At 42.3% G+C, this 23,643-nt stretch overlaps 1 protein-coding gene across 2 annotated transcripts in view; it reads right to left on the reverse strand.

The window, feature by feature from the left end:
• Positions 1-23,643, reverse strand: part of LOC109909384 (multiple epidermal growth factor-like domains protein 6) — an 89,090-nt gene that overhangs the window by 25,614 nt on the left and 39,833 nt on the right. For both annotated transcript variants that reach the window (XM_031796499.1, XM_031796498.1), the window contains exons 7-23: positions 20,261-20,386; positions 19,587-19,709; positions 18,381-18,503; positions 17,666-17,803; positions 13,218-13,340; positions 12,389-12,511; positions 11,242-11,439; positions 10,964-11,095; positions 9,657-9,785; positions 9,383-9,511; positions 8,939-9,073; positions 8,603-8,737; positions 7,840-7,965; positions 7,344-7,475; positions 7,079-7,207; positions 6,833-6,964; positions 6,275-6,403 (exon numbers count right to left, since the gene is read on the reverse strand). In XM_031796499.1, coding sequence (XP_031652359.1) covers positions 6,275-6,403; positions 6,833-6,964; positions 7,079-7,207; positions 7,344-7,475; positions 7,840-7,965; positions 8,603-8,737; positions 8,939-9,073; positions 9,383-9,511; positions 9,657-9,785; positions 10,964-11,095; positions 11,242-11,439; positions 12,389-12,511; positions 13,218-13,340; positions 17,666-17,803; positions 18,381-18,503; positions 19,587-19,709; positions 20,261-20,386 — 2,262 coding nt within the window. The remainder of the gene's footprint in view (positions 1-6,274; positions 6,404-6,832; positions 6,965-7,078; positions 7,208-7,343; positions 7,476-7,839; positions 7,966-8,602; positions 8,738-8,938; positions 9,074-9,382; positions 9,512-9,656; positions 9,786-10,963; positions 11,096-11,241; positions 11,440-12,388; positions 12,512-13,217; positions 13,341-17,665; positions 17,804-18,380; positions 18,504-19,586; positions 19,710-20,260; positions 20,387-23,643) is intronic.

The following is a 23,643-nucleotide window of genomic DNA, read 5'->3' on the forward strand; positions in this document are numbered from 1 at the left end:
GAGTGAAGTGTCAATTGAGATTGGCCTGGCCTGGGTTGCTATTTCAACTGTGGATGGAAGGTTTAAATTGTCTGCTGTGCCTCTGTTTATAGTCAGTACTGGGAGTCCTCAGACTCCACCAGCCACCGGTGTGCTGCTAGCTACATCGCTGATTAAATTAGCTCTTTAAAGGAGCAATCTGGGATTTGAAAAACAACAAACTGGCACAACCACTTCTTTTGGGTAAACAGCTGAGTGTTGGAGAAATGTAACGACTCGCAAATTCATGGATGTAAGGACTGGTCATCCATAGATCAAAATTATAGTTTTAACCATGTTTGATATGTGGTTTTTACAAACAACGGAGTGAAACAAACTCATATTGACAGGGGTAAGAGAGTTGAACTAAGCTCATGAGGCATTTATGCGTTATATTCTTTAAGAATCAATGGCTATATGTCATTCCTTCGAATGTTCAAAAATGGATGTACCAATCCCTGATTGCCCCTTTAAGGAAGTAATGAGGATTATTTCCAGATCCCAGCCTGTGTGTTAAAGCGTTGTGTCCTGTCAGCCTAGTTAGCCTATAAACCAAGGCAGGAGACCACACAGCCAGACAGACAGAGACATGGAAGGGGAAACTCTGGCCCTCGCTGACTAGTAGAAATCACTTCCTGACTGCCCTTAAAGGAAGAGGCCCCTGTACAATATGGGGAAACTAGACACCTTATTTAAGGGGGGGTACTTTAGAAACAGAACAGAGAGAGAGAGAGAGAGAGAAAGAGAGAGAGAGAGAGAGAGAGAGAGACAGAGAGAGAGAGAGAAAGAGAGAGAGAGAGAGAGAGAGAGAGAGAGAGAGAGAGAGAGAGAGAGAAAGAGAGAGAGAGAGAGAGAGACAGAGAGAGAGAGAGAGAGAGAGAGACAGAGAGAGACAGAGAGAGAGAGAGAGAGAGAGAGAGAGAGAGAGAGAGAGAGACAGAGAGAGAGAGAGAGAGAGAGAGAGAGAGAGAGACAGAGAGAGAGAGAGAGAGAGAGAGAGAGAGAGAGAGAGAGAGAGAGCAGAGAGAGAGAGAGAGAGAGAGAGAGAGACAGAAATATATATATTTGAGTTTCCATGGTCATTTCCATTGAGGCTGGTGTCTATGATGTCTATGGTGTCTATGGTGTCTATGATGTCTATGTTGGAAACCATTGGCTTGTTATGGCTAGGAATTTTAAATCCTGCAGGTCAGAAGGGTGTGTGCTAATGTATCTTATGATATAATGTGACATGACTGTGATTCACGCATGAAACAGGCTATATTTTACAGCACTGGTAACTTAATCTTACACCACAAATTTACTTTAGACCGTTTCAGTCAAAGCCTAATCAAAATCAAATCAATTAGCTAGTCAAGCTTGAGACCAGCTACTCTGGGATATTCACATATCGTTGGCCTTGTTTTACTGTAATTGGACTGTGTGTGTGAGACTGCACAGGGACCAGCGCCCTCCAGAGTCTAACATAGGACTTTTCACTGGAAAGGTTTTCACTGAAAAAGTCAACCGCAGTGAGCAGCTACACAGATTCTAGAGAAGAGAGTATGATGATCTCAAAAAACCCAGTCAAATCTTAATCATTAAAGAGTACTTATAGCAGCTAGAACAGCAAAAAACTAGACCAATACAATAGTCCCACAACAGGAGTTTATAACTTACTGATATTTAATCAAAGCGCCTTGGACAGCTTGACACCAGATTCATTGTCAATTTTTTCTCGGTGTAGAGATATGTTATTAGGGCCGCCTTATGGGGGGGGGGGGGGGTAATATGATTCTAAGGGCCTGTGACTGTCAGGGGCCCTGACATTATTCACCTATCATCATTAATATAATATTTTATTTAAAATGTACTAATAAAACGAACGGTTTCTTTTTCTTTCCTTGTTTTTGGCAAAAAGTAAACATCCAGAGAATGTCACCCAATGTTTCACAAAGGAAGGTGGGTGTAGTCCGCGGGTGGTGGTCCGGGTGGTCCGCGGGTGGTGGAAATTAACCTGGTAGTTTAGTCTGTAGTGAAATAGGCTACGTTTGATCCCCTAACATTAGTTACTTAATATCTTCACAGAAAATTCTGAGTGTTTACATTTCGCTCCTCTTTTAGCCAACATTTAATCAATGCAGGCAAACTTCATACTAAATCAGTTGTACCTGCCCCTGCCTGGTGCCAGGCCCAACAGATGCAGCTTCAGGCTCAGCAGCCCTGTCACCCCATCCCCATACCCCTGAACCAGCCCTGTCTCCCCATCCCCAAACCCCTGACCCAGCCCTGTCTCCCCCATCCCCAAACCCCTGAACCAGCCCTACTCCCAGCTGAAGGAGGTGAGCAGCATTGTGTTGAATGACATGTCACTTGGCATAATTGCAGGGGTCCGTGGGAATTAATTTTTCTATTATTATGAAAAAATATATATATTGAATTGAATTTTTCCACATAATGATCATTATATGAAACAAAATCAGCCTATAGTCTATATTGGATGCTGGACAATTCGAAGCATTGAGTGACTCAGTCTGTATAAGTGACAGACAATGTTAAAATAATACCTTCAAGTCATATGGCCAAGGTATGTCTCCATGGCTTTGATGCAGACTGAAATGTGGTCATTTTCTGACATCTAGTGGTGTTGATATGCAACTGCAGGTAATTTGGGTCAATATTCTGCAGGATTCAGTGCTATTACATTTTTTCCGTGGTGCATGCAGTTAAATTAGGTCAACGAAATGGTAGTAACTGAAATGTTGGTTATGATGTTATTACAAATGGTATTATATTATAGGATATATTATCATATGCGTCATGTACACTCTACAGAGCCACAGAGCCAGGAACCTCTTCAAGTGATACAGTTTTGTCAGGGAGGAGTCTGGAAGTGGAGGAAGAGGTGAAAGACAGTGCCTGCAGTACCAATGCAGATGATGAGGATGGAGCAAATGAGAGAAGGTGCACAGAAAGAGACAGACAAAGTGAGGATGTTGAAAAACAAGCTGATCAATGACTTTGCTAGCAAGAAGGCTCAGCGCTGGGTTCTTGGTGAGTAAGGCTGAGCAAGGGCCAGTGATAACTGTTAAATGGCATGGCTATGGATATTGGATCACTACACACATGATGCCAACAGGCTGAGAACAGAATGAGAACAGACTGAGAACAGACTGAGAACAGAATGAGAACAGACTGAGAACAGAATGAGAACAGACTGAGAACAGACTGAGAACAGACTGAGAACAGACTGAGAACAGAATGAGAACAGACTGAGAACAGACTGAGAACAGAATGAGAACAGAATGAGAACAGACTGAGAACAGACTGAGAACAGACTGAGAACAGACTGAGAACAGAATGAGAACAGAATGAGAACAGACTGAGAACAGACTGAGAACAGACTGAGAACAGACTGAGAACAGACTGAGAACAGACTGAGAACAGACTGAGAACAGACTGAGAACAGACTGAGAACAGACTGAGAACAGACTGAGAACAGACTGAGAACAGAATGAGAACAGAATGAGAACAGAATGAGAACAGACTGAGAACAGAATGAGAACAGACTGAGAACAGAATGAGAACAGACTGAGAACAGACTGAGAACAGAATGAGAACAGAATGAGAACAGACTGAGAACAGAATGAGAACAGACTGAGAACAGAATGAGAACAGACTGAGAACAGACTGAGAACAGACTGAGAACAGACTGAGAACAGACTGAGAACAGACTGAGAACAGAATGAGAACAGACTGAGAACAGACTGAGAACAGACTGAGAACAGACTGAGAACAGACTGAGAACAGACTGAGAACAAGATATATCTCAAAGTAATGGCTGGATTGCTATAAAGTTGTAGTGCACAATCATTTTTTTATTTATCTGTTATTTTACCAGGTAAGTTGACTGAGAACACGTTCTCATTAGCAGCAACGACATGAGGAATAGTTACAGGGGAGAGGAGGGGGATTAATGAGCCAATTGTAAACTAGTCAAGACCCCAAGACCCCAAGTAGAAGAAACCTAGTGATTTGGTGACCTCTTGACCTTTCCTCTAGCGCATTCCATTTCTATTTATTTTCTTCCATTTTCCATTTCCACTTTTACAGCTTCTTATTTTCTAGTTGGTATGCATACTTAAAAATCTGCTGCTGATTTGATTATTTTGTAGAATTCTATAGAATGATATAACAAACAACAAAAGAATCAAATCAGCAGCAGATTTGTTTTTAGTCCCATCTATAGATGATAATGTTAGTTTGTTTTAATTGAAGAGGTTCATGTATATTTCAGTTATTTTTATTTTAAGTTATTCATTCATGTTAAGAGAATTTTCCATTCAAGAATTTTACCATTAAAACTACATTTAGACTGTAAAAGATGATGGCCTTCAGCACATTTCTTATAGAGGGGATCAGTCTTGCATCAAATAGTGGATTCCACTGTATGCAGAATGTTGCATGCATGTCTGCACAGTGTTATATTATCACAGCTCACTGTCAGTAAATATCGTACAGTAAATATTGGACTACAAGAGAGTTACAAGCCTGCAAAGGTCGCGTTATTTAAAGCTTTGAATGGGTCTATTGGGTTCTGGAGGTGTGTGGTTACAGCAATTGCGCAGGGTTGGTATGGCCTGTGGTGGTGGGGCCCAATGTGATAACTTTTCACGGGGCCCAAAATCCCTGGTGGCGCCCCTGTCTGTTATATAGCTGTATATTGTTACGCCAGTCACAGAACTGTAATTCTGAGTGACTTCTCTACTAGACCTTTCATTACTAGACCAATAGAAGAAACCATAAGAGAGGGGTTACCGCCTGGTATAAGGTCATTTAACTGACGCACTTATCCAGAGCAGTGCCTTGCTCAAAGGTACATGACATGGGCTAGTGAAAAGACAGACATGATTTGGTATCTTACCATGACATGGGCTAGTGAAAAGACAGACATGATTTGGTATCTTACCATGACATGGGCTAGTGAAAAGACAGACATGATTTGGTATCTTACCATGACATGGGCTAGTGAAAAGACAGACATGATTTGGTATCTTACCATGACATGGGCTAGTGAAAAGACAGACATGATTTGGTATCTTACCATGACATGGGCTAGTGAAAAGACAGACATGATTTGGTATCTTACCATGACATGGGCTAGTGAAAAGACAGACATGATTTGGTATCTTACCATGACATGGGCTAGTGAAAAGACAGACATGATTTGGTATCTTACCATGACATGGGCTAGTGAAAAGACAGACATGATTTGGTATCTTACCATGACATGGGCTAGTGAAAAGACAGACATGATTTGGTATCTTACCATGACATGGGCTAGTGAAAAGACAGACATGATTTGGTATCTTACCATGACATGGGCTAGTGAAAAGACAGACATGATTTGGTATCTTACCATGACATGGGCTAGTGAAAAGACAGACATGATTTGGTATCTTACCATGACATGGGCTAGTGAAAAGACAGGCATGATTTTGTTCAAAATATATTGCAAGGTCATTTTATTTTAGAGAGATAAAATGTGGTTACTGGCCCAACACTATTAACCCCTAGTCTAATTTGCTATTTGGTGACAATGGATAGTTTCTGGTAATTACCTCAAATAATTCAAGTGTACAAACAGGCATGATTTTGTTCAAAATATATTGCAAGGTCATTTTATTTTAGAGAGATAAAATGTGAAAAGACAGGCATGATTTTGTTCAAAATATATTGCAAGGTCATTTTATTTTAGAGAGATAAAATGTGGTTACTGGCCCAACACTATTAACCCCTAGTCTAATTTGCTATTTGGTGACAATGGATAGTTTCTGGTAATTACCTCAAATAATTCAAGTGTACAAACAGGCATGATTTTGTTCAAAATATATTGCAAGGTCATTTTATTTTAGAGAGATAAAATGTGAAAAGACAGGCATGATTTTGTTCAAAATATATTGCAAGGTCATTTTATTTTAGAGAGATAAAATGTGGTTACTGGCCCAACACTATTAACCCCTAGTCTAATTTGCTATTTGGTGACAATGGATAGTTTCTGGTAATTACCTCAAATAATTCAAGTGTACAAACCTACACTTGTCTCAATGAATTTCAAAGAAACTAAAATGTAATGAATATGCTATTATGAGTTAATTGTCATTTTAACAATTTCAAAGTAACTACCTGCTGAATACCAGGATGTAAAATAAAAGGTTACCCATAGAGTATTAGTAATAGGTGATTAAATGTAGTGCACATTATTCACAAGTCTTACTTTTCTCACAGAAGGTTCCGGTCCATCCAGAGGAGCAGGTGCAGGCTCCACTCACATGGTCACACAGAGCCCCGTGCTGACACTGACATTCCAGGGCACAGCCCCAACCATAGCTGCCCTCCACACACTCTGTGGGAACAGGGGAGAGGCACATGGACAACATCAGACAGAGATATTACCAGCCAAAATATATACGCATTTGCTGCTGTAAGGGCATGTGTTTTGTCACAGCACAAATAATCCTGCAGCAACAGGATATTAACGTGTCGTCCATCATTTTGCGTGTTCGATAGTTAGGCTATTAGCTGGCCAAAAGTATTCTACAAGAAAAGTGTAATACTATTAATATGACCGTGTGTTAGCGTAGGTTTTCAGTGAATTTATGTAAATCACAAAGCTCATCTGCATTTCCTGTGGAGCAGGAAAATTCTCATCAACAAAAGAGTGATCAAATGAAGATTCTTCATCTGTAGAACACTTGCTTGAGCCAGATCTGGTCCAAAGATGTGCTACAGTGTATTACCTAAAGATGGCAGTATTTCCAAATAAATGTCTTACTCTGTTCACAGTGGTCTCCAGTGAAACCAGCCTCACACACACAGTGTCCAGTCACTGCATCACAACTCAGGGCTCGGTCTGCACAACGGCACCTGTTAGAGCACTCAGAGCCCCAGGACCCCTCCTCACAGGCTGTGGAGACACGCACACACGCACAACATGTCGTTTTCTTTACCAACCTCTGTGTGTGCATTTGTGTGTGTGGGCGCGCACCTGCCTGTGTGTATGTGTGATAGTGGTGCTTACGCGTAGTGCAGCCGTGTCCTGTTCGACCCGGGGGACATGTACAGTGTCCAGTGACAGGGTCACAGCTGGCATCAGGATGACAGACACAGGCACTCACACAGCCTGGCCCATAGGACCCTGGTGGACACACTGTGAAGCAGAGAAATAGTCAGGGTGAAATATAACACAGTATATCATAAGGTCTTTCTCTCTCACAGTCTCTCTCTTTCCTTTCCCCTCACTTTAGCAAGACTGTAGACTGCTGTCGTTGATTTATTTAACTCACCAGTCTGGCAGAGTTGTTCTGTGTACCCAGGGTTGCAGTCACAGACTCCTGTCTGTGTGTTGCAGGAAGCGCCGTTCTCACACGCTCTACATGGGAACTGGCACTTCAACCCCCATAATCCCTCTGGGCAGTCTACGGGGGGGAGGGGGAATTCAGGGCTATAGCTATTGACCAGTTATAGAGCAGTTTTGGTGGTCAGTTCATTTGGTCAGGATAAGCCCTAATTGAGATGTATGACCATCAACACCACATGGTCTAACTGACTTCAGGTCATTGGTTTAAGAGCAGATGAAGAGCAGGTCTGATTGGTGGACCGATGTCTTCCAATACTACTGTACTGTTTGAATTTAGATTGTCACCCCAGATTTGAAAAACAGAGAGAGACAATATGGAAGAAACGGCATGATATTTAAGTGAAAGATAAATACAGTATAATAATGAGTAATGATACATTTAACAGTAATACAGGTATTAAATACTGAAGCATTATAACTACCTTGTTGACAGGCATTTCCTGTCTTCCCAACAGGGCAGATACACTCTCCTGTCATGGGGTCACAGGGTGCTCCTCCACACACACAGGTCCGGAGGCAGTTCTCCCCGAACTGACTAGCACTGCAGGCTACATACAGATACACAGAGGACGGAATGATGGAGGGAGAGAGCAACAGAGAGAAAGGGTTACAAGGGTTTTCATTTCCTGTGTATCTCCCTCACTGGGATCGTGTGCAGTAGCAAGGCGATCTCAAAGCGGACTGATGTTGCATGGCCCGCTTTCACAACCTCGTGTCAATTCAAAGCTAAACAAAACCATAAAGAGATGGATGATTTGTTTGCTTTAATAAAAGGGAACCTCCTGGAGGTCTGGACAATGCATTAGCTCTAAAATAACCCCTCCATGTTATCTTGTCCGGTCTATAGGGAGACAGTCATGATTTAAACAGAGCTCGTTCTTTAATATCTCTGGACCATAGGAGAGACTAACGCTACTGAAACGTTCCACTGGTCTGTAGAGCAAGCTGCCAGAAGAGGAACACTATTGAAGCCTATTGAGCAAACTAACACACACACACGTACGCATACGCACGCAGGCACTCACACACTCCCATTCATATTTCCACATTCATGAGGGAACAGTACAACATCGCTCTCTCTGAATGTAAGGTCAGGAGTTGTTCCTGAACAGACCAAGAAAAACTCCTGTCCCTAGCTACATGTATTGTGGTTTGGGAGTCTCCTCCACAAGGGGGTTGGCTCACCCAGCTGACACAGGTTCCCATGGAGCCCTGCAGGACACCTCCAGGTGCACTCTCCACTCCTAGGGTCACAGGTCGCCCCACCTGGACAGTCACACTGATGCCCACAGCCACTACCATAGAACCCTGGATCACACTCTGGAGAGAAACACACGCACGCACACACACGTACACACAGACACACACACACGTACACACAGACACACACACACGTGCACACAGACACACACACAGAAGAGGAGCTTCACTATCATCCAGACAACCATGAAACAATGTCATTTTCCTTTTTCAATAACCTCAATATCTGTGTACTGTATTGTCTGAGCCAGAACAGCTAACCTTGCTGACACTGAGAGCCATGGTGGCCAGGTTTGCACAGACAGGTCCCGTTCTTGGGATGGCAGCCCAGGGAATGGTCCAGAACACAGTCACACTCCTCAGAGCAGCCGACACCATAGGTCCACCTGGGACAAGCTGGAGAAGGGAAGGTACTGTCAGTACATCTCTAGGATCAGGGACCAAGCTACAGAAAGGGAATTAACATAATGTTCTTCATCCGTCACTACTGCAGTGTTCCTACAATCTGGTCCAAGAGACACAGGCAGTGCAGGCTTTTGTTCCAGACCAGTACTAAGACACCTGATTCAACTGAACTGTTTAGTTTATTAGCTGAATCAGGCTGGAACAAAAGCTCCAGAGGGCAGAAGAACACCCCTGCGCTACATTAAGATGTCAGTCGTGGTGGCTGCTGGTTACTGTAGTCTAGAGGATACGGGTACTCACGCAGGTGGCAGAAGCGCCCGTACAGCCCCGGGGCACACAGGCAGGCTCCATAGAGACGGTGGCAGCGCCCGTTGTTGGGGCAGTTACACCTCCGTCTACAGTGTTTCCCAAAGTATCCTTGTGGGCAACCTGTCAACAAGACACAGAAGAGTTGCACATGTGGTTAGACCAGATTTTGCCCTTCCAGCAAGTAGCCTGGTCCGTGCGTGTGTTTGTGTGTGTGTGTATGTGTGTGTGTGCGTGCGTGTGTGTGTGTGTGTGTGTCAGTCCCTACCGTCCTGACAGAGCTGGCCCTGCACCCCTGGTGGGCAAACACACCTCCCAGTTACTGGTTCACAGGAGCCCCCATTCTGGCACCGACACAGGCTGTTACAGGCCTGTCCATAGGTCCCTACAGGACAAGCTGGGAGGGGAGAGAGGAGAGAGAGAGAGACATTCTATCACTTGTCTTTCATATTCTCTTCTTCACATGAGGGTCTTTCTTAGCTTTTTGCACTTCCCACATGAATCCCACACGGTTTGTATAGAAATGACCACACAACCCAGCTGGACCTTCTAAATGGGTTCAGTAAAAGCCAGTCAACATTCCATGTCACACTTCTTCTGCACAACTGGTTGATGAACCTCTGAGGGAAAATGTGTCAGTTAGCAATTAGTCATGTTTGTAGCCACGTGGCAATGTGACAAGCTAGGCTAGTGCAAAATCAATACATAACATGTTCTGAGAAAACAGAATATTTTTGGTATAAAGATGTGTACTTTACTTCTATTCCTCTCTGGTTACACTGTATCCAGGCAAACACAGCACTGCCTTCCATATCTAACACATGCTGTCATGCAAAATGCAATAACATGTCTACATAGTGTGCATTATGAACACCAGCTCTTTCCATGACATAGCGAAGGGGATACCTAGTCAGTTGCGAAACTGAACGCAGTAAACCCTTGAGGCTGTTCTGGGTGCAACTCAATAGCAGGACTCAATATTTTTCACAGATCAGTGTATGATAATATTCTCTTCTCCGCTGTGGTAGTTGTCTCCTTCCCAAGCTAACGATTAAAACCTAATGAGATGACAGAAATGGCCCTTCTCTGCTATGTTTTCAATCTTCCCCACTGGTCAGGGAAAATGGCCTCATCATAACCTAACTCTTCTTGGTGTGAATTTGAACACTAGCCCAAAGGAGCATGTTTAAATGTATAACAATGACTGATTGTAATGGATTTATCCCTACGCGACTCCACAATTCCAAACATAATTATATCCCTGGTTCAGGTCCAGCCCAAAGACACTCATTAATCATGTTTGGTTGTGAAACAATGGCTTCTGGTCTCTTTCTAACACAGTGTTTGACAGTGGACATCCCTGGCCTGGGGGCTGTATTCTGTCTATGGGGCACTTTGCCACTCTCCAGGCCAGATCTGGGTTCAAATACCTAACCCTGAGGACTAACCAATCAAATAACTGCCTGCTCAATAATATGCACTGAATAACACTGAAACTCTATCAGGTGATTGATGCTTTCCAAGGGTTACAGTGATAATAAGAGAAGCTGTGGAGAGGAGAAGAGAGCGACTTACTCTCGTTGCAGATGACGCCAGTCCATCCAGGTGTACATTCACAGCGGTCTCTGTCTGCACCACACGCTGCTCCGTTCTCACAGTCAGCACAGCTCACACCACAGTCATCCCCAAAGGAATCATCTAGACACACTGAGACACACACGCACATAGTCCTGTAAAACCATAGCATGATTTACCATTTTTGCCACATAAGGTAGGTCCAATGTCTGAGACAGAGTATATGTGTGACAACGTTGATCATCAACCAGGCATGTATGTAAGCACTGATTCGCTACCTATGTGGCTGACCAGGGTGAGTTCCCCTCTCTGTGCCTCTTCCTCCTCATCATCACCATAGGGTGAATGCAGGGCTGCAGTGTACTGCAGGAGCTGAGGGGGCCGTCGGAAGAGCAAATCTGGCAACCGATGCACTTCCAGATCCTCCTCTGGGTCATCCTCCTCTTCATCGTCATCCAGGTCACTGTCGTACAGTGCTGCATTGGGACAGACAGACAGACAGAGACAGACAGACAGACAGACAGACAGACAGACAGACAGACAGACAGACAGACAGACAGACAGACAGACAGACAGACAGACAGACAGACAGACAGACAGACAGACAGACAGACAGACAGACAGACAGACAGACAGACAGACAGACAGACAGACAGACAGACAGACGGAGAGGAGACACTCAGAACACTTTCACATTCAGCACATTTACATTTCATCTAACTATACTATATTATACTATATTATACTATACTGTATTACACTATACTATATTATACTATACTGTTTTATACTATACTATTCTATATTATACTATACTGTATTATACTATATTATTCGAAATTATACTGTATTATACTATAATATACTATACTATACTATATTATACTGTATTATACTATACTATATTATACTATATTATACTATACTATTTTATGCTATACTATAATATATTATACTATACTCTACTATATTGTACTGTAATATACTGTATTATACTATACTAAACTATACTCTATTATGCAGTATTATACTATACTATCATTTACATTACATTCATTTGAATGCTCAAGGTGATTTTATCATTACTATAGCCTGCTGTTGGAAAACATCACAAATGTCTCTCAGAGTTACTTTCACATGTTTAAAAACAATGTATAGAAATTCACTGTGAAATTAGAGCATAGTATAGCATAGTACAGTAAAGTATAGTATAGTACATCATAGTATATTATAGCAGAGCAAAGCATCAGAGGGGTTGGGTTAAATGAGGAAGACACATTTCAGTTGAAGACATTCAGTGGTACAACTGACAAGGTCTCCCCTTTCCCTTAGTATAGTATAGCATAGTAAAGTAGAGCATAGTAGAGCATAGTATAGTATCGTATAGTATAGCACAGTATAATATTATGATCAAATATCACTCACAGATGCAGGCTCTCTGGTCGTTGTCCAAACGGAAGCCCATTCTGCAGAAACACTCGTAGGTCCCCAGTGTGTTCACACAGTAGTGTTCACAGACAGAACTCTCTGCCAGGCACTCATCAATATCTGACAAGACCGCAAAACAATAGGAAGTACTTTGCATATTTAGAAGGTACTATACAAGTGTCCAATTGCATTATCAAAACTAGTGCAATGAGTTATTAGACACTGTCAATGCATAATCATCTTCTCTGTGATCGATCATCAATGTTGACTGCCATGGTCAAATGGATGCCTAAACATGCCCCTTCAAGTCTATCAAATCAAATCACATGTTATTTGTCACATGCTCCGAATACAACACCTTACAGTGAAATGCTGACTGACAAGCCCTTAACTAACAATGCAGTTCAAGAAATGGAGTTAAGAAAATATTTACTAAATCAAAAAAGTAAAAAAAATAAAATAAAAAGTAACACAATAAAATAACAGTAACGAGGCTATAAACAGGGGGTGCAGGCACCGAGTCAATGTGCGGGGGTACAGGTTAGGTGAGGTCATTTGTACTTATAGGTAGGGGTAGAGTGACTATGCATAGATAATAAACAGTGAGTAGCAGCAGCAAACAAAGGGGGGGGGGGGGTTGATGAATTGTTCAGCAGTCTTATGGCTTGGGGGTAGAAGCTGTCAAGAGTCTCTAGATCACTGTGTTGAATTTCATACTGACCATACTTAACATTCAGTCACCTCTTATACAATAATGTAAACTCAATCCAGAGTCAATTTGGACCAAGATAATGAGTGGATGCTGGTCAACGTATTATCCTCTTACCATTGCAGCCACAGCCATCTGCATGGAGCCTGTAGCCTGCCTTGCAGCTGCACTCATAGCCCCCTGGGTAGTTCTTACAGAAATGACTGCAGCACGCCTCCCCACTCTCACACTCATCACTGTCTGGGGAGGTACAACAAAAGATGATTGTTCATTTGGGCACGCAACGGAAAACATTTCAATACATTTTGCAACGGAAATTGTTTCAGAAGAAATATACAATACCAGTCAAAAGTTTGGACACACCTACTCATTCAAGGGTTTTTCTTTATTTTTACTATTTTCTACATTGTAGAATAATAGTGAAGACATCAAAACTATGAAATAACACATGGAATCATGTAGTAACCAAAAAAGTGTTAAACATAGCAAAATATATTTTAGATTCTGCTTTTCCTTCTCTCCATGGTCCAACTCATCCCAAATCATCTCAATTGGGTTGAGGTCGGGTGATTGTGGAGGCCAGGTCATCTTATACAGCAATCCATCACTCTCCTTCTTGGCAATCCCATAGAGCAGTGGTTCCCAAACATTCAACCTCCAGCTGTTTACCCCCTCTAGCACCAGGGTCAGCTGCGTACCCCCTCCAGCACCAGGGTCAGCGCACTCTCAAATGTTGTTTTTTTGCCATCTTTGAAAGGCTACCACATACCTACTATATGATGCATTTATTTAACATAAGAATGAGTGTGAGTTTTTGAACACAACACGGCTCGTGGGAACAGAGAGCTCTTATAGGTTTAAAGGACCAGGGCATAAATAATAATAGAATAATAATCAATAATTTTGCTCTTTATTTAGCCATTTTACAACCTTAATTGTTCATCAAACATTGTGAGTAACTCACCGCAGGTTAATGAGAAGGGTGTGCTTGAAAGGATGCACATTAACTCTGCAATGTTGGGTTGTATTGGAGAGAGTCTCAGTCTTAAATCATTTTCCACACACCGTCTGTGCCTGTCTTTAGTTTTCATGCTAGTGAGGGCGGATAATCCACTCTCACATAGGTACGCGGTTGCAAAGGGCATCAGTGTCTTAACAGCGCGATTTGCCAAGGCAGGATACTCTGAGTGCAGCCCAATCCAGAAATCTGGCAGTGGCTTCTGATTAAATTAAATGTTCACAGAACTGCTTGCTGCAATTTTGATGAGGCTCTCTTGTTCAGATATTGGTAAGTGGACTGGAGGCAGGGCATGACAGGGATAACGAATCTAGTTGTTTGTGTCGTCCGTTTCGGGAAAGTACCTGCATAATTACGCACCCAGCTCACTCAGGTGCTTCGCTATATCACATTTGACATGGTCCGTAAGCTTGAGTTCATTTGCACACAACAAATCATACAATGATGGAAAGACCTGTGTGTTGTCCTTGTTAATGCAGACAGAAAAGAGCTCCAACTTCTTAATCGTAGCTTCAATTTTGTCCCGTTGATGATTGATGATATTACTAGTTTATCTAGCATATAATCGATGCGGTGCCTGTTAATTTCTCATTGAATCACAGCCTACTTCGACAAACGGGTGATGATTTAACAAGCCCATTCGTGAAAAAAGCACTGTCGTTGCACCAATGTACCTAACCATAAACATCAATGCCTTTCTTTAAAATCAATACACAAGTATATCTTTTTAAACCTGCATATTTAGTTAATATTGCCTGCTAACATGATTTTTTTTAACGAGGGAAATTGTGCCATTTCTCTTGCGTTCTGTGCAACAGAGTATATGCAGCAGTTTGGGCTGTCTGGCTCGTTGCGAACTGTGTGAAGAACATTTCTTCCGAACAAAGACAGCCAACTTCACCAAACGGGGGATGACTTAAAAAAAAGCCCATTTGCAAAAAAAGCACAATAGTTGCACGAATGTACCTAACCATAAACATCAATGCCTTTCTTAAAATCAATAAAAAATAAAAAATAAAAAAACCTGCATATTTAGTTAACAGAAATCCAGGTTAGCAGGCAATATTAAACTAGGGAAATTGTGTCACTTCTCTTGCGTTCATTGCACGCAGAGTCAGGGTATATGCAACAGTTTGGGCCGCCTGGCTCGTTGCAAACTAATTTGCCAGAATTTTACGTAATTATGACATAACAGTGAAGGTTATGCAATGTAACAGGAATATTTAGACTTATGGATGCCACCCGTTAGATGAAATACAGAACGGTTCCATATTTCACTGAAAGAATAAACGTTTTATTTTCAAAATGATAGTTTCCGGATTTGACCATATTAATGACCCAAGGCTCGTATTTCTGTGTGTTATTATATTATAATTAAGTCTATAATTTGATATTTGATAGAGCAGTCTGACTGAGTGATGGTAGGCAGCAGCAGGCTCGTACGCATTCATTCAAACAGCACTTTTGTGCGTTTGCCAGCAGCTCTTCGCTGTGCTTCAAGCACTGAGCTGTTTATGACTTCAAGCCTATCAACTCCCGAGATTATGCTGGTGTAACCGATGTGAAATGGCTAGCTAGTTAGCGGGGTGCGAACTAATAGTGTTTCAATCGGTGCGGGACTCGCTCTGAGACCTTGAAGTAGTTGTTCCCCTTGCTCAGCAAGAGCCGCGGCTTTTGTGGAGCGATAGGTAACAATGCTTCGAGGGTGGCTGTTGTTGATGTGTTCCTAGTTCGAGCCCAGGTAGGGGCGAGGAGAGGGACGGAAGCTATACTGGTGCACTGGCAATATTAAAGTGCCTATAAGAACATCCAATAGTCAAAGGTATATGAAAACAAATGGTATAGAGGGAAATAGTCCTATAATTCCTATAATAACTACAACCTAAAACTTCTTACCTGGGAATATTGAAGGAACCACCAGCTTTCATATGTTCTCATGTTCTGAGCAAGGAACTTTTTTACATGGCACATATTGCACTTTTACTTTCTTCTCCAACACTTTGTTTTTGCATTATTTAAACCAAATTGAACATGTTTCATTATTTATTTGAGGCTAAATTGATTTTATTGATGTATTATATTAAGTTGAAATAAAAGTGTTCAATCAGTATTGTTATAATTGTCATTATTACAAATCAATTAATTAATCACTATCAGCTTTTTTGGGTCCTCCAATAATCGGTATCGGTATCGGCATTGAAAAATCATAATCGGTCGACCTCTAAAAAATATCCTCTCATGTTGTCCTGGTTTCCAGTGGTTTGCAGAAGAGGATGTCTTCCTTAATTGACCCTCCATAAATGTAACGGACATATACAAGGAGCGTTGCCAGGCCCGCCACATCTGTTGACTCATCCAGCTGTAACGCATATAATTCACTGGCTTGTATGCAAAGCAGTAATTGTTTCAAAACATCTTCTGCCATGTCACTGATGTGTCGTGAAACAGTGTTGTTTGATGAAGACATTGTCTGTATAGTTTTGTGGGCCTTTTCCCCCAGCATTGTCCGTCCCAGCCACACCCACGGCAGCAGGAAGAATTAAGTCCTCCACAATAGTATGGTGCTTGCCTGTTTTAGCTACTCGGTAGCTCACCATATAAGACGCTTCTAGCCCTTTCTTATTAATGGTATCTGTTGCTTTTATACATGTCTTACTACTTGAAAGTTGTCTTTATTCTCGCTCAAAAAACTCCCGTGGCTTATTTGTCAAATACAGGCTACCTGTATTTAACATTGTGTTGTTATTTCGCTGAACACTAGATGGTTGAATTTGATTTTTGGCAGCGAAACGAGGCTACTCAGGCGAGAGAAAAAAAACTCACCCAAATGTATAGCCCAGTTGGAAAATATAAATGTACTGTTTGAAAATGTGAAGAAAAAATAAATTAATAATTGTATAATAATATCTGTTTTTTAATGTGAACCACATTTTTATTTGGCGTACCCCTGACGGCATTGCGCGTCCCCCAGTTTGGGAATACCTGCCGTAGAGGATGATGGACTGTCATTTCTCTCTGCTTATTTGAGCTGTTCTTGCCATAATATGGACTTTGAGCTGTCTTCTGTATACCAACCCTACCTTGTCACAACACATCACAGCTCAAATGCATAAGAAGGAAATACATTCCACAAATGAACTTTTAACAGGACACACCTCTTGATTGAGAGAATGCCAAGAGTGTGCAAAGGTGTCATCAAAGCAAAAGGTGGTTACTTTGAAGAATTTGTTAAACACTTTTTTGGTTACTACATGATTCCATATGTGTTATTTTATAGTTTTGATGTCTTCACTAATTCTACAATGTGGAAAATAGTGAAAATAAAGAAAAACCTTTGAGTGAGTGGGTGTGTCCAAACTTTTGACTGGTACTGTATGTATTTGGTGCTTAATTAACAAGACCCATATTTGATCTGTTCCTTCTATACTCGCCATAGACTAAAGAACGAAATTGACTAAACGAGAATGACTAAACCAGGAGTTTTTCCTTACCTTTTGACCTGACCAGGAAAAACTCTGACAATGATGACCCAACAGAGAGTACCCACCCACACAGGTCTTCCTGTCCTCAGCCAGTTGGTATGCTTGGTTACAGGAGCAGAGGGGTCCGTTGGTGGTGTGTTCACAGTGGTGGGAGCATCCTCCCTTGTTCTTCTCACAGCTGTTCACGATCTCCATCTCAATGCCTGCAAATAGGAGGATACAACCAGTCAAGTGAAGGCTGGCACCCAACAACAGTATCCGTTTGCAATACACCAAAACATTAGCCATCTTTCACACATTAGCCATCTTCCACACGTTAGCCATCTTCCACACGTTAGCCATCTTCCACACGTTAGCCATCTTCCACACATTAGCCATCTTCCACACATTAGCCATCTTCCACACGTTAGCCATCTTCCACACATTAGCCATCTTCCACACATTAGCCATCTTCCACACGTTAGCCATCTTCCACACATTAGCCATCTTTCACACATTAGCCATCTTCCACACGTTAGCCATCTTCCACACGTTAGCGTCACATGAACATACTGCAATTAGGGTCAGGGAGATTTTCCTGATCATGTCACCAGACCAGGACAAAGTTCTGTCTTTAGTTATAAGCCTACGACGACGGACCCAGGCTTCTTTTTGGCCCTAACCATCATATTACACAACTGTGATTTTGCCTGCTTCAGTTGAATTTACTGAATGTAAGTCACTTTGGGTAAGAAGAGCATCTGCTAAATGACTCTAATGTAAATTATCATGTATACTCACGGTAGCACTGTTTTCCGTCAGCGCCCAGCTCAAAGCCATGGTTACACACACAGCTGAAAGAGCCCAGGGTGTTGACACAGCGATGGGCACACATGGCCTGGCCCGAGCTGCACTCATCTATGTCTACAAAGGATAGCATGAGATACTGTAAGTCAATAGAGCACAGTCACAAAGCACAAGCAGAGATTATATTACAAGGATCCCATTTTTATTGATATGAGGCTATGAATGAGGCTACGAATACAAGCTAGGTACAACATGACCACTTCCTCTGTTTTCGAGGTGGGGAAAATGCTTCTGATTAAGAAATTGACTTGTGGGTCAGTGATCTGCTCTTGACCTTTCATCATAGTAATGCTAAAGCACAAGCCTGGTGGTGGGCTGCTCTGGGTGATTATGAAGCATATTGCAAACACACACACACACAAAGGCATGCACGCACTCACACACACACACACACACACACACACACACGCAAAGGCATGCACACACACACACACGCAAAGGCATGCACACACACACACACACACACACGCAAAGGCATGCACATACACACACACACACACACACACACACACACACACACACACACACACACACACACACACACACACACACACACACACACACACACACACACACACACACACACACAGAGTGTTGTGTTTAATGAAGTTGCCTGAACCCTATAGCCTTCTAGCCACCCCATGTTATAGTAGTAACTTCCAGCCATAGCATTAATCAGCTTTAGGCCCCACACACAGCTCCAGTCATACATACGACCCCGGAGGGCTGGGTCATAAAGCCTCAGCTCTAATGGCCCCGGGACAATGGTAACTATATGATGAATGTTGTCCAGGAGCACTGATTTGAAGAATAGCAAACGTTTACATTAACGGAGTGTCAGTTAAACCACCATTAAAACTCAATGTTCACAAAGTTCATGAGTTGGATAGAGGTGATGGCTATGATTTTTCAGTGGCCAGTTCTCAATGAGGGCTTTAATGGACTAGGCTTGCTTTCTTAAGAGGGTTCATGGTGGTGGAGATTTATAGACAAGTTCGTAAAAGTCTCTTTCACTCTTGGACATTTCTGGGAAGGTTGTCTGCATGTAACAGCATATTGAAATATGAGAACCATAGTTTGTGTGTGTGTGTGTGCATATCAGCGCATTTCCAGACATACTGTACATGTGTGTGCTCTTACCCTCACAGCCCTGGCTGTCTCTGGCCAGTGTGTACCCTGGTCTGCAGCTGCACTCTGCTTCACCGTCCACAGAATGACATAGCTGAGCACAGCCTCCATTCCTGTCCACACAGGGGTCCCTCACTGACAGACAGACAGACAGACAGACAGACAGACAGACAGACAGACAGACAGACAGACAGACAGACAGACAGACAGACAGACAGACAGACAGACAGACAGACAGACAGACAGACAGACAGACAGACAGACAGAGAGAGAGAGACAGACAGACAGACAGAGAGACATACAGACAGACAGACAGACAGACAGACAGACAGACAGACAGACAGACAGACAGACAGACAGACAGACAGACAGACAGACAGACAGACAGACAGACAGACAGACAGACAGACAGACAGACAGACAGACAGACAGACAGACAGACAGACAACCACAGAGGGCAGACAGACCAGGCCACAGTCAGCACAGCATGTGACTTTATGACCTTCATGTAACTCAGTGTCAATTTGCTGAGAAAGTTTTACTTAGTCATGTCCTGGTCATGTCAAAACGGAAACCTTCCTCCTGTTCTTTATATGTAACTCTTTGCTCTCCATTCTAACATAAAGACACTATTGTTGTAACTGTAGGGAAGTCAGAGCACCATATCCAGTGTAGTCAAGACTCACACTCGCAGTGCTTCCCATCCCTCTTCAGCTGGTAGTTCATACGACACTCGCACTTGTAGTGGTCGTTGCCCATGTCCACACACTTCTGTTCACAGCCGCCATTCTTCACCGAGCAGGAGTTCACAGCTTCATAGTTGGTACAGACGGAAAGACAGACACATGAAATGAACAACTTCATATATAGAAGTTATAAAATATTTCTGTGTGCAAATTAAATGATGTGGCAACTGTCAGGAGAGAGGTATTCGACAGCATGCTGAGGTAGTTAGAAATGTAGGATCTTAATGTAATCACTATTTTGTCGCTGAATTTTATGCACAGCAGGAAAAGCAAACTTGTATTGTATTTGAGATTTAAAAAGACTTCTAAAGTTTACAATTTCCACTTTGAAATTTCAGACTTGATTTGCCCTAACAAAAAATGTATCAACCCCTACAAAAATTACCATTAATTATAATCACATTTTCTGTTGCTGCAGGATTATTTTCATGCTGTAGCAAACTAACTCAAATTAAGATTCTACATCTGTACTTTCGCTAATGTTGTCTTTGATCACCATTTGGTGAGTAAACGAGTAACCCTTCCTAGAGACCTGTCACTAAAGTGTGAATCCAAAGAAGGAAGAACCATATTGTGGGCTACAACACTGTTGGACCAGCTCCATCTTTTCACAACACCATAATGGGAACTTGTGATTACAGAAAGCTCTAAAGACTGGAAATTGGAAAATGATGGTTCCAGGTTCCAGCTTTCTCCAGAGGGTGCCCCTGGTTGGGTTCTAATGCTCTTTCCATCCGTGAGTATCCCTCTTATGATTTACTCCTGTGCTGAGTAACGAAGTCAGTGCTGGGCCTTCAGGGTGCCTTAAAGACAGACCAGATTACACAGACGGCTTGTAAAACTGGAGGGGGAAAGGTTAGCTTTAACTGTGATGACTTCAGCAGACGCAATTAGGAAGCCAAGCAGAGACACCTCCCCTCTCATCCCCCTCATCCCTCAACCACCACCCACCAATCCTGAGTCTACACCCACAGGGCTGGAGACAACAGTGAACTTTGTCTTCACTAACACTAATGCTCCCACACAAGTAATATTTGATCAGGTTTTATTGATTATAGGGAGCAGCAAATAGTGAGTTGGGCATGACCTTTTTTCAAAGTTATTTTTGTTGTCCAGCTCCTGTGCCAATAGGTTGGACCTACATAAACACTCTTAATTTCCAACGTTGGGAATCTAAATCCTTCTCTTGTCCTCCTAATGGAGCCTCGAGCACTTGATGTAGTTTCCCATCACTTCAGACCAACTGGTAGTCGTGTGGTTGAGTAGCTGTGTTCTCTCACGTTGGAACTGGGTGCTGGAGACACAAAACAGAGACACTTTCTCCGTTGGTGGAAGTGTGAATCGCGGTCCAGTCTCCTGGAGTTTCAAAGGCAGCACCAGATGTTAGCTTCGTTAGCTACGCAGGCGCAAACCAAAAAGTAGCGTCATTCGAAATGGCAAGAAGCAAAACCTACTAAAAATGAATTAGGTAGTAAGCTACGGAACAGATGTTGGAAAATGTGTGGAGGAGCTTGTTTGGTTAACTGTGCTTGTGTAATGAGTAACCTTGACTGAGACCTGAATATTGGAGTATTGGCTTTCAATGCCTAAACCAATGCCTTTAGCCTTTGGCTTTCAATGCCTAAACCAATGCCTTTAGCCTTTGGCTTTCAATGCCTAAACCAATGCCTTTAGCCTTTGGCTTTCAATGCCTAAACCAATGCTAACTGTAACTCAGAGGGCTAACTTCCACTCAGAGGGCTAACTGTAACTCAGAGGGCTAACTTCAACTCAGAGGACTAACTGTAACTCAGAGGGCTAACTTCAACTCAGAGGGATAACTTTAACTCAGAGGGCTAACTGTAACACAGAGGGATAACTTTAACTCAGAGGGCTAACTTTAACTCAGAGGGCTAACTTTAACTCAGAGGGATAACTTCAACTCAGAGGGATAACTTTAACTCAGAGGGCTAACTTTAACTCAGAGGGCTAACTGTAACTCAGAGGGATAACTGTAACTCAGAGGGATAACTTTAACTCAGAGGGCTAACTTTAACTCAGAGGGCTAACTTTAACTCAGAGGGATAACTTTAACTCAGAGGGCTAACTTTAACTCAGAGGGCTAACTTTAACTCAGAGGGATAACTTTAACTCAGAGGGATAACTTTAACTCAGAGGGATAACTTTAACTCAGAGGGATAACTTTAACTCAGAGGGATAACTTTAACTCAGACGGATAACTGTAACTCAGAGGGGTAACTTTAACTCAGAGGGCTAACTGTAACTCAGAGGGATAACTTTAACTCATAGGGATAACTGTAACTCAGAGGGATAACTTTAACTCAGAGGGATAACTGTAACTCAGAGGGATAACTTTAACTCAGAGGGATAACTTTAACTCAGAGGGATAACTGTAACTCAGAGGGATAACTTTAACTCAGAGGGATAACTGTAACTCAGCGGGATAACTGTAACTCAGAGGGATAACTGTAACTCGGAGGGATAACGGTAACTCAGAGGGCTAACTGTAACTCAGAGGGATAACTTTAACTCAGAGGGCTAACTGTAACTCAGAGGGATAACTTTAACTCAGAGGGATAACTGTAACTCAGAGGGATAACTTTAACTCAGAGTGTCACGTTCTGACCTTTATTTCCTTTGTTTTGTATTTATTTAGTATGGTCAGGGCGTGAGTTGGGTGGGCAGTCTATGTTTGTTTTTCTATGATTTGGGTATTTCTATGTTTCGGCCTAGTATGGTTCTCAATCAGAGGCAGGTGTCATTAGTTGTCTCTGATTGAGAATCATACTTAGGTAGCCTGGGTTGCACTGTTTGTTTGTGGGTGATTGTCTATGTTGTAGCTTCACGGTCGTCATTTGTTTATTGTTTTGTATACAGTGTCAGTACTTTCTTTATTAAAGATTTACCATGGACACTTACGACGCCGCATTTTGGTCCGATCCTTCTCGCCTCTCCTCTTCAGATGAAGAGGAGGACGACCGTGACACAGAGGGATAACTGTAACTCAGAGGGATAACTGTAACTCAGAGGGATAACGGTAACTCAGAGGGATAACGGTAACTCAGAGGGATAACTTTAACTCAGAGGGATAACTTTAACTCAGCGGGATAACTGTAACTCAGAGGGATAACTGTAACTCAGAGGGATAACTGTAACTCAGAGGGATAACTTTAACTCGGAGGGATAACTTTAACTCAGAGGGATAACTTTAACTCAGCGGGATAACTTTAACTCAGAGGGATAACTGTAACTCAGAGGGATAACTTTAACTCAGAGGGATAACTTTAACTCAGAGGGATAACATAATCTTGAGTTGTGCTGAC

Source organism: Oncorhynchus kisutch, linkage group LG18 (assembly GCF_002021735.2).
Source record: "Oncorhynchus kisutch isolate 150728-3 linkage group LG18, Okis_V2, whole genome shotgun sequence".
NCBI lineage: Eukaryota > Metazoa > Chordata > Actinopteri > Salmoniformes > Salmonidae > Oncorhynchus > Oncorhynchus kisutch.